Source organism: Schistocerca cancellata, chromosome 2, assembly GCF_023864275.1.
Source record: "Schistocerca cancellata isolate TAMUIC-IGC-003103 chromosome 2, iqSchCanc2.1, whole genome shotgun sequence".
Taxonomy (NCBI): Eukaryota; Metazoa; Arthropoda; class Insecta; order Orthoptera; family Acrididae; genus Schistocerca; species Schistocerca cancellata.
In genome coordinates, this window is record NC_064627.1 from 551,332,257 (window position 1) to 551,352,402 (window position 20,146).

The 20,146-nt window shown below is 42.4% G+C and overlaps 1 protein-coding gene across 1 annotated transcript in view; it reads left to right on the top strand.

Moving 5' to 3' along the window:
* LOC126156199 (uncharacterized) overlaps positions 1-20,146 on the top strand; it is a 103,761-nt gene that overhangs the window by 74,511 nt on the left and 9,104 nt on the right. The window contains exon 3 of the mRNA XM_049916288.1: positions 18,664-18,689. Coding sequence (XP_049772245.1) covers positions 18,664-18,689 — 26 coding nt within the window. The remainder of the gene's footprint in view (positions 1-18,663; positions 18,690-20,146) is intronic.

Sequence of the window (20,146 nt, forward strand, 5' to 3'; positions counted from 1 at the left end):
AACTGTTACAAATTGGTTACTTCTAGGACAGCTTTGAGCTGGATGCCACATACTGTGCATTCCATTGGCCCCAAACCACCACCATTTGCGATTTCATTGGGGTAAGACGAGAACTTTCTGCGTGCTAGACACTCTCGGCTTTCACCTGGAGCTATGGTCTCGAGTACGATTTCGTTTGACAGCAGAAACACTCTAGTGGCTGTTCTTTGCAGCCTGTCTGCAAATTTGTGCGTCAAAACTGGTGATTCGACCTGTCTGCATGCTTGCATTCAACATTGTGGCAGTTACACCGTTTGTTATGGTACCGGAAGTTCACATCTGGAATGACTTACTTCGTGCTTACATTAACATGTAATCTTGCAATGTTAATGAGTTAAATATGTTACCTCGCCAATGTATTCACGATGTTTCATTACTTAGCATTTTTGGTGTTACGTTTATTTTTCTGTCGGTTTAATTCCTGCTTTCAAAATCCTATAAGATCTCTTTATTTTTTGAAAAATGAACAGTTGATTTCTCTGGGAGGATACACAATTGTGAAATAGTTTTCGTAAGCCCTTTGTGATACGATAGATTCTAGAACCATTGGCAGGGGGTAGCGTTTTGATTCATAATCAAAACGTCTCCCGTCCCGGGTTAGAATTTCGCCGCTGCTAAAATTTTGATTAATAATCACCATCGGCGGCTGAAGACTTCCGGCGTAAGAAGTCACTCTCATTCAGGCAACGATCTTGTCGAAGAGGGCGGAGGAGCGGACAGAGATTGAGGGCAAACTCTTGTCCTAGGGGTGGGAAGCTGCCCCTAAGGGCGGAAGAATCAGCAATGATCAACGGCATGAGGATGCAGAACGCAATGGAAACCACTGCATTAAAGACACCTGACGTGTATCCACAGGGCCTGTAATTGAACAACTGTCATGATGAGCTCTCCATTGGCAAAAGATTCCGGACTAGTACCCCATTCGGATCACCGGGAGGGGACTGCCAAGGGCGAGGTAACCATCAGAAAAAGATTGAATGACCAACGAAAGGATAACTTTCTACAAGTCGGGGCATAGAATGTCTGAAGCTTGAACTTAGTAGGGAAACTAGAAAATTTGAAAAGGGAAATGCAAATGCTCAATCCAGATAAAGTAAGGGTCAGTGAAGTGAAGTGGAGAGAAGACAAGGATTTCAGGTCAGATGAGTATAGGGTAATATCAACAGCAGCAGAAGTAGGATTCGTTATGAATAGGAAGGTGGGGCAGAGAGTATGTGATTGAGAACAGTTCAGTGACAGGGTTGTTCTTTTCATAATCGACAGTTAACCATCACCGACAACGACAGATCACGTATACATGCCGACGTCGCATGTTGAAGATGAAGACATAGAGGAAGTGTATGGGGATATTGAAAGAGTGATAAAGTATGTAAAAGGGATGAAAATCTAATAGTCATGGGGGAGTGGAATGCAGTTGTAGGGGAAGGAGTAGAAGAAAAGGTTACAGGAAAATATGGGCTTGAGACAAGCAATGAGAGAGGAGAAAGTCTAATTGAGTTCTGTAACAAGTTTCAGCTAGTAACTGCGAAACTTTGTTCAAGATTCACAAGAGGAGGAGGTGTACTAGCAAAGGCCGGGTGATACGGGAAGATTTCAGCTAGGTTACATCATCGTCAGACAGAGATTCCGAAATCAGTTACTGGATTCTAAAGCGTACCCAGGAGCAGATATAGACTCAGGTCACAATATAGTAGTGATGAAGATTAGGCTGAAGTTAAAGACATTAGTCAGGAAGAATCAATACGCAAAGAAGTGGGATACGGAAGTACTAAGGAATGATGAGATTCGGTTTAAGTTTTCTAAGCAATAAGGGATAGCTCAGCAGGCAGTACAGTTGAAGAGGAATGGACATCTCTAAAAAGGGCCATTACAGAAGTTGGGAAGAAAAACGCAAGTAAAAACAAGGTAACTGCGAAGTAACTATGGGTAACAGAAGAAAAACTTCATTTGATAGACGAAAGGAGGAAGTACAAAAATGTTCCGGCAAACTCAGGAATACAAAAATACAAGTGGCTGAGAAATGAAATAAATAGGAAGTGCAGGGAAGCTAAGACGAAATGGCTGCATGAAAAATGTGAAGACATCGAAAGAGAAATGTTTGTCGGAAGGACAGACTCATCATGCAGGAAAATCAAAGGAACCTTCGGTGACATTAAAAGCAACGGTGATAACATTAAGATTGTAACGTGAATTCCACTGTTAAATGGAGAGGAGGGAGCGGATAGGTGCAAACTATACATTGAAAGCCACTATGAGGGGAAGATTTGTCTGATGTGATAGAAGAAGAAACAGGAGTCGATTTAGAAGATATAGGAGATACAGTATTAGACTCAGAATTAAAAGAGCTTTGGAGGACTTAAGATCAAATAAAGCAGAAGAGATAGATAACATTCCATCAGAATTTCTAAAGTTAGTGGGGGGAGTGGCAACAAAATGACCATTCACGTTGGTGTGTAGAATGTTTGAGTCTGGCGACATACCATCTGACTTTCGGAAAAGCATCATCCACACAGTTCCGAAGACGGCAAGAGTTGACAAGTGCGAGAATTATCGCACAATCCGCTTAACAGCTCGTGCATCCAAGATGCTTACAAGAATAATATACAGAAGAATGGATATGAAAATTGAGGATGAGCTAGATGACGATCAGTTTGGCTTTAGGAAAGGTAAAGGCACGAGAGACGTTGACGTTGCCGTTAATAATGGAAGCAAGACTAAAGAAAAATGAGTACACGTTCATAGGATTTGTCGACCAGGAAAAAGCTTTAGACAGTGTAAAATGTAGCAAGATGTTTAAAATTCTGTAAAAAGTAGGGTTAAGCTATAGAGAGAGATGGGTGATATACAATATGTACAACAGCCAAGAGGGAGTAATAAGAGTGGACGACAAAGAACGAAGTGCTAGTGTTAAAAGGGGTGTAAGACAAGGATTTAGTCTTTCGCCCCTACTGTTCAATCTGTGCATCGGGGACGCGAGATGGAAATGAAAGAAAGATTCAGGACTGGAATTAAAATTCAAGGTGAAAGGATATCAATGATACGATTCGCTGATGACATTGCTATTTTGAGTGAAAGTGAAGAAGAATTACGTGATCTGCTGAACGGAATGAACAGTCTAATGAGTATAGAGTGTAGATTGAGAGTAAATCGAAGGAAGACAAAGGTAATGAGAAGTAGTAGAAATGAGAATAGGAGAAACTTAACATCAGGATTGATGCTTACGAAGTAGATGAAGTTAAGGAATTCTGCTACGTGGGCAGTAAAATAACCAATGACGGACGGAGCAAGAAGGACATCAAAAACAGACTAGCAATGGCAAAAACGGCATTCCACGGCAAGGGAAGTCTACTAATATCAAATATCGTCCTTAATTTGAGGAAGAAATTTCTGAGAATATACGTGTGGAGTACAGCATTGTATGGTAGTGAAACATGGACTTTGGGAAAACCGGAACAGAAGAGAATCGAAGCACTTGAGCTGTGGTGCTACAGACGAATGTTGGAAATTAGGTGGGCTGATAAGGTAAGGAATGAGGAGGTTCTACGCAGAATCGGAGAGGAAAGAACATGTGGAAAACTTTGTTAAGGACAAGGGACAGAATGATACGACGTCTGTTAAGACATGAGGGAATGACTTCCATGGTACTAGAGGGAACTGTAGAGGGCAAAATAATTGAGGACGTAGGTTGCAAGTGCTACTCTGAATTGAAGAGGTTAGTACAGGAGAGGAATTCGTGGCGGGCCAAATCAAACCAGTTAGAAGAACGACGAAAAAAAAAAAAGAAGAAGATCAAGCCTATGTCATATTTGAATATACAACTTCCGTATGAGGACCTAGGTCTATGTCGTAAGTCAATTCAAAAGGAAATAAAACTTTATTCTAGTAGCGCAGGCCTACCTTACGGTGTACAACTACGTAGCCTGGTCCGAGATGCCTGCTTGGCAATGTTTGCACCCCAAGTGCCTTTTCGGGCTACCGTGCTCTCGCATTCTAGAACATTCCTCGAATACCTTTTGCGACGTGATTCAGGATCAACGTCAACAAACGCTGTATCAGTATAATAGTATTCTCAGCAACTATCGAATGCAGTCATAAAAGTATACGGTTCCATTTAAAAAACCCTACGTTCTTTAATATCTCTGTTGACACCAGTGCTGGAAAAGCTAACCATCTCTCGATGCTCTAACATTTGCCCAAAACCGCTTTTCGATATGGGTAGCCGTTCACGTACTGAATGTGGCGTTTCGTCTTACGTGATTCACCCTGAATGTATGTGGTGTCTGTTCTGTCGTACATGTTCGAAAGAATAGAGGCCATTTTGATCCAGCAGCCACTATGAAATAAGAGACAAAGGTATTACAGACATTGGATGTTGGTGGCCGTTGATCTAAATCAACAGAGAAAGTTGAAAATTTGTGCCGGACTGGGTTCGGACCGAGTGTCCTTACGAGGCAGATGCTCTGACCACTAAGCCATCCGGACATAGCGATCATCGCAGCTGCACCCATAAACCAGTGGGGAAATTTGAAAATTTGTGCCGGACCGCGATTCGGTTCAGTTGTGATGCCCACTGTGTCAGGTTGGCTTAGGGGAGAGAACATCTGCCTAGTAAGCAGGAGACACTGGTTCGAATCCTGGTCCGGCACAAGGTTTCAATTATCCCCGCTGATTTAGATCGACATCCATTCGCAGCCAATATCTGTGATTCTTTTTGTGTCTGGTTTCAATGACCTTGTCGTTAGAGAATCATTTTTTTAGAAGAAAGCTGAAGGACGCCTTCACAAAGCTGCGTCACCTACTCTCCCCTTCCGATACGACGCCGACAGTTCCGCAGTTCCGCACTGTCGCCTGATAAACAAAGTAAGAGCCTACGGAAAATCAGACCAGCTGTGTGGGTGGATTGAAGAGTTTTCAGCAAACAGAACACAGCATGTTGTTCTCAATGGAGAGACGTCTACAGACGTTAAAGTAACCTCTGGCGTGCCACAGGGAGTGTTATGGGACCATTGCTTTTCACAATATATATAAATGACCTAGTAGATAGTGTCGGAAATTCCATGCGGCTTTTCGCGGATGATGCTGTAGTATACAGAGAAGTTGCAGCATCAGAAAATTGCAGTGAAATGCAGGAAGATCTGCAGCGGATAGGCACTTGGTGCAAGGAGTGGCAACTGACCCTTAACATAGACAAATGTAATGTATTGCGAATACATAGAAAGAAGGATCCTTTATTGTATGATTATATGATAGCGGAACAAATACTGGTAGCAGTTACTTCTGTAAAATATCTGGGAGTATGCGTACGGAACGATTTGAAGTGGAGTAATCATATAAAATTAATTGTTGGTAAGGCGGGTGTCAGGTTGAGATTCATTGGGAGAGTCCTTAGAAAATGTAGTCCATCAACAAAGGAGGTGGCTTACAAAACACTATACTTGAGTATTTCTCATCAGTGTGGGATCCGTACCAGGTAGGGTTGACAGAGGAGATAGAGAAGATCCAAAGAAGAGCGGTGTGTTTCGTCACAGGGTTATTTGGTAAGCGCGATAGCGTTACGGAGATGTTTAGCACAATCAAGTGGCAGACTCTGCAAGAGAGGCGCTCTGCATCGCAGTGTAGCTTGCTGTCCAGGTTTCGAGAGGGTGCGTTTGTGAATGAGCTACCGAATATATTGCTTCCCCCTACTTATACCTCTCGAGGAGATCACGAATGTAAAATTAGAGAAATTCGAGCGCGCACAGAGGCCTTCCGGCAGTCGTTCTTCCCGCGAACCATACGCGACTGGAACAGGAAAGGGAGGTAATGACAGTAGCACGTAAAGTGCCCTCCGCCACACACCGTTGGGTGGCTTGCGGAGTATAAGTATAGATGTAGATGTAGATGTACTGCAGTGTAACAGCCGAAGCAGCGTCGTCGCTTGTGAAGAAATATTTCTCTGTAGTAGACGAGCAATCGAAATCGATTACAACGTTTGTTATTCTCCTCACATATTTGAACGTATAGGACGATACCCAGTGGCCACAAAGGCCTGACAGCCGTCGGCAGCACGACACCACAAGATGACTTGCCTACTCTCGGCCTCGGACGCTTACTCAAGCCTCATCCCTTCCACAGTTCCCTATCGCTGCCCCCACTCCCCCCCCCACCTCCTCCCCCCACAATGCGCTGGAGCCGACGTCCAACGCCAAGAACACTTGTAAAGTGGAACGTCCTGTATCAGGGCATCAGACTACCACCGGTGTTCTCTAGCACAACATAGCTCTTGGAGAAAAAGTTGCAAAAAATCTGAGACTCAAGTGTGATGCTGGTATTTCTTACTTACATATAAAGGTAAGTGCTGTATTATAAAACACTTCTTAATTATGATATACACTGCAATGAAATGCAGCAGTTTGTTATGTGCATTTCATTTATTACGGACTAGTGCGTGAATAAAGCGCTGGGAAAAAGTCCCATATGTGCTTAGTGAAACAACGTTTCAAAAAATGATTAGTACTTAGCCATAGATTTATCCTTGAACCCTTCGTTGAAATCGCGAGAGGCAAATCATTTTCATGTTGCTAATAATACGAAAATGAGAAGGCACTTTGTGGGACAACTTGCGTTGCGCAATCGCTTATTAAGCTTTAACGGTATGTACACCATATCCTACACATTGTTTTAAATTTGTTTTGCATTACAAGTGATCCATATATCACACACATTTTTTCTGAATTTTGAATGTATTTCTCATATTTAACTGTGACTTAAGCCAACATATTCCTTTTTATAACGCGTATATAATAATATTGAGTTCTAGATGCTTTACCTGCGAAAGTGTTAGAGTAGCAACCAATGTTAAACTCGGAAATACTCTCGTAAACATGGGCTGGATAAATATTAAGCTGTTTGTGTTTACTTTTGCAATAAATATTAGAAAAATGAATTACGGGACCGGTGACCTCAGTAGTTTGGTCCCTTAAGAATTCACACACATTAAAATGGATTACATTGTAATCATCACAATGTTTCACAAAGTTTTGGCAGTTAACTCAGTGAGAAAAGTATTTCACAACAGTAATAAAGTGCTTGCTTTATTTAGTATCACAACTTGATTTACGTGAGCTTATTATGCTTAACAAAGGCACTGAACAGAGCATCTATTGGATTTAACAACTGTAAATGGCTCACCGTGAAGGATTTTGGGGATTGGAAGTGTTCCTAAATTGTTCTCCTCATAGATTTGAACCTATAGAAAGATGTAACGTAGCCAAAAGAAGCACTGTTAGGAATACGGATTTCGCTCCCTCATTCCTCCACACTTACGCAAACCTCATCCCCTCCACGCTCTCCTATCACTCTCCATCTCTGCACGGAGCCACCTTCTAATGCGATAAACAAGGCTGCTTTATCTGCACATTAGAATCCCACTGGCCTCCTCCAGTGGAACAGAGTTCCTGCAGAGCACAATGTACGAGAAATCTGCTGCTAAAGGTTAATAGCGTGCTGCAAAAACTTTCTTGAATATGTTATCCAACACAGTGAAATGTAGCATTTCTTTACGTGCATTTCGTTTGTTTCTGGACTGTGACTACTACGACCAGAAAAAGTCCACACAAAGTATCACATTTTTCCACAGGAGGTAGCACTGCTCAAGACCAGGAGAAAACTTTCTGAAAACAAATGCCTAGAAACTAATACACGTTGCATTTTTGGCCACTCTGTCTTCTCATTCCCTTCTGTTTGTTATGGAGATGTAAACACTATAGGCAGTGCTGCGTTTGGTTACTACACATACTGACACATCCTAGAACCCTGCTTCCCAGTGAATCAAGCACTCTTTCTAATACACCTTGCTCCACTCGAATTGCGTCTCATCCATCGGTCACACGCTTGTGTAACGTTTACACGCTATCAATTGACTGGGCATATTCCGATGTCTTTAGATGTCTCGACAGCCGGAAAACCAATGAACTCATGTCTGATGAACGGGAAGGCCACACTACCAATCCATCGTCGTTGTGGAGCGGTACCGTAACACGATCCACGGAAAATGGGGTGGTATCCCGTCATAAAAAAACTATAGCCGTGGTCTTTCCGCAAGGGTATATTGTTCAGTAGCTCTGGTAACTCATCGCACAGATATCGATGATAGACAGCACCCGTTAATGTGCTTGGAACGGTGTAAAGTCTTAACATTCTGTCATCAAACCTTTTTTCCCAAAAAATAACAATAATGCTTCACTTACATGATTGCTCGACGATTTGCAACTATTCCGCACATGCGTAATTTGTAATGTGGTAATTTACTATGCCATTTCTTGTAATTCATGCCTCGTACAATACACTATTCGTCACAAGTAAAATGGACCATATTTTGAATAAATAATTACCATATATGCAATTCCTTGTAGTTCTGACCAATACTATCTCCTGTAGGAACATGTGAAAAAAACTACTAACTTTTTTTAACCATAGGCTTACCATCGATGATTTAGTTGAAGGCACATTGAGGAAATAGTTTTCGTGCAACTGTTTATGCGTACATGTCCATGAACTTTGTGAGGGAACCTGTATTGTTCAATCGCTTAATAAACTTAAACTTTATCTACACAATATCCTACCAGTCATTTTAGTTCTTTGCATTATAGATAATTTATACATCAGGCACATGTTCACTGAATGTGGTATGTATTTATCATATTTCGCGAGGTATTAAGTCAACATATATCTTTTTATTACGCATATCTCGTCTAAAACGAATTATTTTTGAGGGCTGCGAAAGATTGCTCAATAACATTAAATATTCTTCATTGATCAAGTGTACAGTAACATCTTAGCTTTCATCGCTACACACGAAAATACGTCTATAAGTCGAACCTAAGCTGGATAATAATTATACTTTATGTATTTACTTTGCAATAAACCTTAGAAAAAATGGATTAGATCATAATGTTTTACGCAAATCTGACAACGCAGGTAGGCATAAAGGTTCTACGTTATCTTTTTCCATGGAGACTCCAGATAAAAAGTTATCTGTATAATTGTCGTATCAAATTCAGATAAAATCCCAAGCTTTCGATGATTTCTTATTAATAGATACTCGTCAAGTGCTACGTCTGACAGTTGTAATCTGGCGAAACTCCCGCGGTTATGCGCAGATGACGGCCTCTGATCGGCTGCATTACGTCACGTAGAGGCGCATATTGAGGTGGCGCCCGCTGTGCCCATTGCTCACGTCTGCACTTACTGCCCAGCGTCCTTTACAGCCTAACCGCTTACATGAGGCGGTAAAGTACGAGAAGTAATCCTCTGTGCTCTTTCTTCATCGAGTGCAAGCTTCCATGAATTGCTAAGTGCATGGCCAGTGTATCTATTAAAGTTCTTCTCAAATAACTGCTTCCCTGATGACAAAGTTCAGATAATTTAATGCGTGAGCAAGAATTTGGTTTGTTCGAACATAACAGGCTGTGTTCAGCTATTCGGCATATACTGCATAAAAAAAAAACAAAGCACTGCTCCTGGTCACGACTACAGAACCTACAGGCACCAGAAACAGCGCCTCCTCTCCTTCTGGTAATTCTCGTCACACTTTATAATATAATCATTCACACGTGTTTCTAATGTGCGCCATGGAAAATCCTCCTCTTCCTCAAACCTAACAAACCTGCCAGCGGCACATCCTCCAAAAATTCCATTAGCTACACCTCTGTCTTAGCAAGGTTTTTGTGCGTCCTATACCAACGCGTACACCAACCTACACCAACACCTACCAATTCCTGTCCAACAGTTTGGCTCCTCTGATAACGATCTCGTGTACCTTACTTATCTCCGATCCCACTAAATCAACAACTGCAAATCCGCCATATTTTTCTTTTTTGATCCCGAAAAAGCATACGTGAGCCGTGCTGCGGCTCGCGTTGGTTCTGTTGGAGGCCAAGACTGTATCCTTTAGATGGCATGGTTGCGGTTGTTTGTCGTCTTCTCGTCTTGTCTGGTGTCATTCATTTCGCATGCGTTGCCTGTCCGCTAGTGGCAGCAGCGGCGGTTATCGATATGTAGTAACTGTTGCAGTATCTTTGGGGCGACGTCGTTGTTTTTCCGTGTCGTGTGAGTGTGCCAGTTCGGCTGGGGACTCAGGAGGAGCCAGGTCCGCACAGTGCCAGAACACGCCAGGATCGCTGGCGGCGGCACGTATGGACTGCCGGATGGAAGGGCTGTGGTCACGAGGGTGCACGACCTCGTCGTAAACTGTATCCAGCAAGCTTAAGATGAGAGCATTTCAATCCAAGTAGTGCGGAGTCAGTCACCCGTTTGGGCCTGGTAATACGTATGTGATGTTGTGACAGATGATCATCGCGCCGTCATGTGCAGTTTGGTGGATCTGTGTACCACTTAGTACTTGAAGTCCCGACTGTGTTAAAAGCACTTGGCTCAGTGATTAGACGGCGTGGTTACTCAACTGTGAATTAATAAAGCAGTGAAGAGATTTGTTTCATTTTGCCAACCGTTGTCAGAGTTGTCACAGTAAATTCAGTGTGCATTTGTGTGCCTAATGATTTTGATGTCACTCATTTGGTACTTGGTTTTGGCTCACTTTGTGATTGTTTCCGAATGACGTCTGGTTTGCTGATTCTGGCTGGTTACATTTCGGTTTTGCCTCGCACGCAGATCGAGCAGCGTTTTAGTTACTGTTAGTTTGTCTGGTGTTCTGTACTGTAACCTGTTTGTTCAGATTTTCGGGTTTGTGGAATCGGACGGAAATCTGGTAGTGGTCCCTTTCTAGCTTCTGGGCGCTCTAAACACAGTATTCTGCGGGCGTAGTGCTGACCAGCGGTTCCAGCTTTGGAGTATTGTTTCATCATTGCATTTGGTTTATCGGACGTCAGTTAGCTTCAGCAGACTGCCACTAGTCTGAGTAACCATCTTGTGAATTGAATGCAACCATTGGCTGCTTGTCTCAGCGCTCGTGAAAGCGTTCGTTGCCGGACCTTCTCAGAGGTCGATTCCAGGAGCACCGTCTGGATCAGATGTTTTTTTAATTAACTTTTGCTATTGTATTTACTGTTTTACAGCAGGTTTAAATCTTTTTATATTATTTTCGTTCCTGGCGTGTAAGGCCTTCAGCAGTGATCATAGTGGCTTGTTTTTTTTAACATTATTTGTATATTTTATGGTGATTTGCTAAATTGTAACGCACTGAAAACATAATTATTTACACAGTTGTTTATTCCTTCATTAATAACATCTCATATTTTTTATTTATTGTTGAGTCTGAAATTACTGTTTTAAAAATAAATGTGTGTAACAGTAAAAGGCAACCAATAGTAACTGATTACGGTCTCCTCCACAATCGTAACCGAATCCTGCTTTCCCTTGACTACCCGGATTCAATATGACGATGTATGATATTCTGTCCTTCTCTTTAAACTGCAGATCTCTGTACTTCCCATTGATTAAATCTGCCTCATCGCATCCTTTCTCCCTAATCGGCTTTCTTATGTCACCGTAAACAACACCAATTTCCATATCTTCTGTCCCACTGCAGTTGTGCTCCAAGGATATATCCTCTGTCCTCTCCTGTATGTCCTCTATAACGCTAATATGCCAAAGCTACCTCCTGCTGCTCGTCTCCTCCAGTATGCCGATGACTCGGCCTTCCCATCCCTGTACCCAACCCTCCAGAAATCCCAACTAACCTTCCAGCTCCATCTCAATTACTTCATCTTCTGACTCAAAAGGAATCATGCCAAAACCTAGGCAACAACCACCCACAACTTCCATACCCACAACTTTTACCTTATCATTTACAACCATTCTACCCAATTAACTAACACACTTAAATACCTTGGACTAATAATTGATCGCCAACTAACATGAAAGCCCCATCTACTAACCACTCAACAGAAAGCCCGTTACAGACTAAAATTAGTAAAACTACTAACTAGCCAAGCGTGGGGATTGCACCCTTTCATAATCCTCCATACCTATAAATCCCTGATCTGTCACATCCTCCCCTACAAAAACGTTGCATGGATTTCCGCTCCTTTTTCATCACACCCTACACATCCTCGAACATCACGCACTCTGCTCAGGCCCAACAGATCCACTTACCGTCCCCTATAGGAATCCTCTACCAAGTTATAAATTTCCCTATTTCCCCGTCTTGCTCTTCCATCTTGGACACCTCCGAATGTAGTGCGTTACCCGCAAACTATACACTAACCACCCGCTATTTTCCCTATTGCTCTCCATTCTAGGTATTCTGCTACATCTCTAGCACTACATTCGCCAACACTACACCTCCACACTCTCCACGTCCTCTTGTAAAAGGAACTTTAATCGCTTCACCTTACCTGTAAATGAAATTCACGCTGGTATATACCCATCCTAACAGATCTAGGAGAACCTGCCCTTCCTCCCTTGTCAAGGCTCCCTTCCTCCCCACTCCCTCCGCCCCCCCCCCCCCCACTCCCCCCGCACCTACAACCTAAGGCTTGGTTCAGAACCACATTACCTCTTCAGTCTCTCCAAATTTTCCTCCAAGCATCCACCCACACAAACCTACTCCTATGCACCGGCCCAAATGCTAGCATTCCGTGATACTTCCATCGTTGGCAGCCTACATACACTCATCATTTTAATCAATCAACACATCAGCTTTTCTTTTCTAATTTATGTAACTGGCCATCTGTCCTTTATATTGTGTTCAACAAACAACGAATTAGAATTTTATCTTTTACTTACGCAGCAGGCAACCTGCCTTTCTATTCCGTCAAAAATTCCTTTCAGCTACCGCCATGTATATACCATTCATAGTCAATCTGCTGTGGCACTTCACTGCCATGTCACTAAATTAAAACAGATCGTCAACATATCTGATGAAACAGGGTGGATGGTGGGAGGCGCTATTTTATGTTCTTTGTTGACAACCCTCCATAAAAATTAAGCTATGGTCGGTGACAGTGGTGAATCCATATTTGTTCCACTAGTCATGGGAGACATGCGTAGCTATTAGTCTTAATGTCTCTTTCATCAGTACTTTCGTGAAAACGGTACCACGTCGATGTTGACCACAATTTCACTTGGGCGTATCATCATCTTCTTAATGACATCTAAAAACATTTGGGAATATTTAATGTGGTGTCTACAGTAGCCAGCTATACGTTCACAATAATTTAGATAAGTACTTTGTCACTCAGTATATACGAGAGCTGATAGAACTCATGACTGGAGCTATTGACCTCAATTTCTTCACAAGTTCGTCAGAGACTTCTCCCTGATGAACTTGTGGAGAGTCCCAAGAAAACTGAGAAACTTTCAACCAAGAACATCAGTGAGGGAAACCATGTTCATCATCGGGAGATTAGAGTCGAAGGACTTTTTTCCGCTGCAGATCGATAGCGATGACGTCCTCAAGGAAGTATAGAAGGAGTCATATAATAAGAGAGTAGACTTACACAACGTATATTCACAAAAAAGAGAGATATGACTATGTCTGATCTACAGATTCTAAGTAAAAGGAATTCATGAATGTGGAATAAAACGTAACAACTTAAACACGTATTCATTTAACAACAAATAACAAACTCTTCGCAAAATGTGCAAATATACAGTTCACAGAGGTTTGTGTGATAATTTTTTTGTTATTGCATCCAGGCATCATGAAAGTGAAAATAGGTATAGAACACTTATTTACAATGATCGCATTACTGTACTGAAGATGCGCGGAATTCAGATTTGACGTAGCGCTCAAATTGTTTGATTTTATTAATACGGCGGTTGGAACTTTAATAGTGGCAACTATTTATTTACAGCTCGTACAGAATAGATAAGTGCTTCAAAGTTTTACTGGTCTTCAATGCAGTCACCAGCATTGTGTATAACCCGTTGCCAGCGATGTGGAAGTCGTAGGATACTCTTAGCAGTTCCAGTTGTGTTGACAGGTCGAGCGGCGCGGTCTATTGCCCGACGACTTTGTAGCAGTTCTGAAGCGCATGCCGTGAAGTATTTTCGTCAGTTTAGAAATTGAGTTGAATTCACGAGGGCTTAAGTCAGGGGAATGTAGTAGGTGGTATAGCACGTTGCAGACCCATCAGTCAAACAAATCAGTAACAGCTTGCACTGTACGTGTTTCAGCATTGTGCTGCAAAACGAGGGTCAGGTCCTGCAGAAAGTGTTAACACTTCTGTCTCTATGCTGTTTATTTTTGGAACACAACCTGCAACCAGCTTAGAGTCAGAAGTGATGACGCTTACTGCAGGACCTGACCATAATTTTGCAGAACAATGCTGAATCACTTACAGTGCAAGCTGTTACTGATTTGTTTTACTGATGAGGCTGCCAAGTGCTATACCACCTACTGCACTCTCCTGACTTCAGCCCTCGTGAGTTCAACTCGATTTCTAAACTGAAGGAAACACTTCACGGCATTCACTTCACAACTGCTACAAATTCGTCGGGCAATAGACCACGCCGCTCGAACTGTCAACACAACCAGCACTGCTAAGTGTATCCTATGACTTATGACTTCCACATCGCTGGCAACGGGTTATACACAATGCTCGTGACTGCTTTGCATGGCCGGCCGGTGTGGACGAGCGGTTCTAGGCTCTACAGTCTGGAACCGCGCGACCGCTGCGGTCGGAGGTTCGAATCCTGTCTCGGGTATAGGCGTGTTGATGTCCTTAGGTTAGTTAGGTTTAAATAGTTCTAAGATCTAGGGGACTGATGACCTCAGAAATTAAGTCCCGTAGTGCTCAGAGCCATTTGAACCATTCTTTGCCTTGAAGGTCAGTAAAACTGTGGAACACATATCTATTTTGTACGAGCTATAAATAAATAGTTGCCACTATTAAAGTTCCAACCCTCGTGTATATCAATGGGCTCTACGGAGAAATTTTTAATGACGTCGAGGTACTTGGGCATAAACAAACCCCTTAGGCTGCTATTAAACTGAACTTTCTTGGCAGTTACACTTTTTGTGTTTTTTAGAATCTTTTCGAAAATTTATGTTTCTAAATGATGCACACCTTTGTGCGTCAAAGTAAGTGACTTTAAAGCTTTGTGAAGGCAATTTATATTTCTAGTGCCAGTTTCATGAACTGAGTAGTTGGCTCAAAACAGAGATATGCAGGGAAATTCAAAATGAATCGGAAAAAAGAAAGTATTCCTGTGAACACAGTAATAACTTTATTTCAGAAATGCAAATATAGACTGAAATGTTAGGTCTCACGCTTTAGGTTGGCAAGAATGAAACCGAAGAAAGTCACAGCGTTCGACAGTGACGCTTTTTGTCCGTCGAGGTCATCGGAAGCTCCTTTTTACATTTTTGTCTTTGAGGAAGATAACGAGGCTAATGAAGAAAATAACCCAAGTACCCATTTCCATTACGAGCAGTGCTACTGCTCTAATGCAAAGACGGTCTCAGAAAAGAACTTTTACCTATCTTCATTAATAATTTCATATGTGAATTACTTAACATACATATTTTAGAAAACTGTGACTAAAATTACGTTCAATCTGAATAAAGTTTTGTTTTCCTGCAACCATTTTAATGGAATTTCATCACGTTCATTAACTTGACAATCGGTTTTTTAGTAAGATGATCTGCGGCTGTGACCGTTTACTGGCAACACTGCTACCAAAAACGTTACTATTCACTTTCTTCGTGATTCATTTTGTCGTTCACATTTATAAAACTCCAAAGTTTTAATAACCTATACAGCAGTGTAGTCTTTGGTATTAAAAAGATCTCATCGAAATATCACAGTCATGTAAATTTAAACCAATAATTACTGCTTTTCTCTTCGTGGGGCAGGACTATGGGGGAGTTAGAGGGGAGAAGGAGTGTCTGGGGACAGAGGGAAATTTACTATGAAAATCTGCCTAGCCACTGCTAGAGAACTGAGAATCATTGAAGGTGCTGAAAAGAAATGTTATTTAATATTGAGCACTCATCCTTTGCTTGTGAGAGTTTCACAAAGTTTTTGCACAAATACAACATATGTCACTGGACTGCTGCAAACATTTATCATATGTTCATACGTGATGTACTGCATGTATGACATAATACTCAGTATTAACACATTTAACAATACATTTTACACTTAGTTCATTAATAGAATAGGAAAAAGTTCAGTTTCAATGAAGAAGGGGAAGGTGTGCTGGAATATTTGTTCACAAACATGTTTTCGTCTGTTTCTTATGGCAACAGTTGTTGACAGATAATGTATGTGAAAGCTGTGTTTAATATACACTGGGTGCCTAGAAGGAATGCTCAGTATCCATGGGTATGACAGGAATGCTCCATTGAAGCGAAAGACTTTATGTGGACATAAGACCTATTCCGAATGGTTTAGAGATAGAACACATTTAATTTACATTTGCTTTTGGGATAACTGATGCGTTCAGTCACTTTGGAAGAGTGAACTGAACACCCTGAGGACTTTCCGCTGGCCACGTGGACCGCAATGTACTTACAGTGTGATGGAGCCTCTTAACATTTTACCAGACCTGTAAGGGAACTTCTCAGCCGCACTTACCCTAATCGCTGTATCGACCGCAGTAGTACAATTAACTGGCCACCATGATCGTCAGATACTACACCATTAGATTTTGTTTATGGGTTGGAGAATATCTGAGGTTTACAAACGAAATGTGAATGTGTGAGATGGAGTATGTGGTCAGATTATGGACGCTGCAGAAGTAACACAACACGTTTTCCTATGGGTACACAAATGCATTGAAGCTGACGATGGAGTAGTCGAACGTTTATTGTGAACTGTAGCATAACTGCTGTTGCGTGAGTGTGCTGTAATGCTTCTATGCGAATGTGCGTATTTTTCAATTAATACTTTGTTAGAAGCACTTTGTAAAGTTTACTAACAGTTGGGCATGTATAAAGCTAACACTGTATTGAATAATACAGAAAATAAATATGAATTACATTAAATGTGTTCCATCTTGGAAACCATTCAGTATATGAAGGTATTTGCTTCAAATGATCGTGTCTGGCATATCCATTAATACTGACCATTCCTCTTGCGATTTTCTGTGTCTATCAGGTGGAACAGAACTCCACTGACAAACAGTCAGAGGTTGTTCATGGTTCCTTCTGTGAATTTTGGTGTAAGAGAGACAAGCGGTCTCCGGCTGCTCGTTACAGAGTTACAAAATTTCGATTGGTTTCTTACCCCACTTAGCTTTTGTCTTTGTATTGCACTAAAAATACTGCACAACAGTGCAAATTTCGGCGGTATGCGTTGTGTGTGTTGTCTCCATTCGCTCACGGTACGTGTTATTGATAACGGAAGTGTCCTTATCTTGTTGCCCTCATGTCTACATCCAGTACTCCTCGATTCGATGTAGAGTTCTGTTTTCCGGCAGCGTTAACGGTGGTATTGTAGATAGCTTTATTGATGAAGAAGTGGACAATATGCACTCGTGGGTTTACTGAATGTAATGGAATAGCATCTGTAGATACACGCCTACGAAATACGGGATCCTTCCGTACTGTAGTATGGCAAACACTGGCTGTATGAAGTGTGCTAAAACAGCCGAAATGGAAGAGCATGTATATCATACGATTGGTAACAATCGTGCCTATTGTAGTCGTTGCGTTGCACGAGCTTAGGACACAATCCGCCCAGTCACCTGGTTGGAGGTGAATAACAGCTGCACCTCTGTCATCCACAGAATGTTGATTTATTGCTGAAAGTGGACTTCGCATTTTCAGAGAGCGGTTGCAAATTTGTTCCTGCAGCAATGTACCGAGTACTCCAGTTTTCCTGCTTTCGTCTTGTTTACAGACAAGGCCATGTTTACAAGAGACGACGAAAATCCACACGCTCTGGTGCGTCGCTGCTATCAAATGAAGTTTGCTTTGAATGTAGGGCCTGGTATTACCACTGATTACGAGAAGTATGGGTCTTACCCACTCCCTGATTCGCTGAACAGACGCGAGTAGAAAATGTTCGCTCCACATGACCTTTCCGTGATTTCCCTAAATCGCTTCAGGCAAATGCCGGGATGGTTCCTTTGAAAGGGCACGGCCGATTTCCTTCCCCATCCTTCCCTCACCCGAGCTTGCGCTCCGTCTCTAATGACCTCGTTGTCGACGGGACGTTAAACACTAATCTCCTCCTCCTCCTCCTCCACATGACCTCTCACATTTCGTACTTTGTAAAGTTTACTAACAGTTGTGCATGTGCCACTGGGAGTTCACCAGCTTTGCACTCGATGTGCCGATAACAGATTGGTCGTGGTGGACTTATTCATGGCCAGTTCGATCACGAGACACCATACCAATTAACCTTTTCTCCTGGGGACATGTGGGGAGCCTCGTTTACGAGTAGCTGGTTGATACTCACATGGTACTGGCTGCTAGGATCATCGCAGCCACGGAACTTGTATGCCAAACACCTGGAATCCTTGAGCGTGTGTCGCTATACAGTGTGCCGTGATCATGACGACTAGCATTTTGAGCAATACCTATAAGGAAACAGTTGTGCGTTTGTATGTTCCGTAATGTATACTGACAAAACACGCTGAACACATTGTGATAAAAAGAGTATGCGTTTTGTTCGAGGGTTGCTGCTTTATGCTGTGTTGCCTATTGCACACTTCAGTTATTTCATATTATAGGCTTCTTGTTGTGTACCAGACGAGAGGTACGCAACAAAAACCTTGATAGGCCGCCACCACAATAGGCACAGCCATTCGCCTACGCCTCTCAGCTCCACGCAGCAGCCTCGAGATGGCGCTCACAAACACAGACATTTTCTGGTTCTGCGTCACTTCCTCTGGTGCGTACGTCTGCTGATAGAGTGGATACCAGCCAATAGGGAATGCTGTCAAACGTGGACTACCTCGCTTTCACCATGTACAGGCAGACATGGATATTCTTCCTTCGACAGGCTCAAAACTCGACGCACTGTAGACACTAATTCTGTTCCGCACCAGCTATTGTTCATTTCCGCACCAGCAAGTAGGCAGTTAATTTCAATGCCTGCAGTTAGCTCAGAGATTACTCTGAAGACTTCCTTCCAATGCAGCACTCGCTGTTTACAGAAAACTTCAACCGGAGTGTCGGCAAACATTACCCTCAGTGTTGCTTGGAATATCATAGACTGCCATGAGAAAGGAAAGTTAGCTAGATATCTTCGCATTAATTTTAGGACATGAAGGCATGTGTATCAAACTCTAACAATGTTAAACACCACTTGTAACATGCTCTTAATAAATGCTATTTGATGCAACTTACTGTGTTGCCACATTTTTATTAAAGCGTATCCTGCCACGGTAGGAAGCGCCGAGTAGCGACGCGATCTGAGGCGCCTTGCCACAGTTTGCGCGGCTGGCCCCGTTGGAGATTCGAGTCCTCCATCGGGCATGGATGTGTGTGTTGTCCTTAGAGTAAGTTAGTTTAAGTTAGATTAAGTAGTGTATAAGCCTAGGAACCGATGACCTCAGCAGTTTGGTCCCCTCGGAACTTACCATAAATTTCCAAAAAATGTCCTGCCTCAGTATGTGTTTACTTATCATACGGATGAAATGTCAACCATTAAGGAATTATAATGGTGGAAACATATTTCTGCTACCTCAGGTGTTTGGGTTGAGTTAATGGTGGCATTTAGTTACGGTATTCACAGCAAATTTGTCGGTATTGTGGAACTACGCACATCAAAAAACGTTTTGCATCACCTCGGTACCGAGAGTTCCGGAACCTGTACATAGAATTGGAATAGAGATCAATATAAACATCATCTCCGTCCTTTTTATTGCTCATGAAAACCACACATTGCATTTTGTCCCACCATTCAGCGAAGACCTTCAGAGGTGATGGTCCAGATGGCTGTACACACCGGTACCTCTAGTACCCAATGACACGTCCTCTTGCACTTATACATGCCTGTATTCGTCGTGGCATATTCTCCACAAGTTCATCAAGGCACTGTTGGAGCAGATTGTCCCACTCCTCAACGGTGATTCGGCGTAGGTCCCTCAGAGTGGTTGGTGGGTCACGTCGTACATAAACATCCCTTTTTAACCTATCTCAGGCATGTTCGATATGGTTCATGTCTGGAGAACTTGCTGGCCACTCTAGTCGAGCGATGTCTTTATCCTC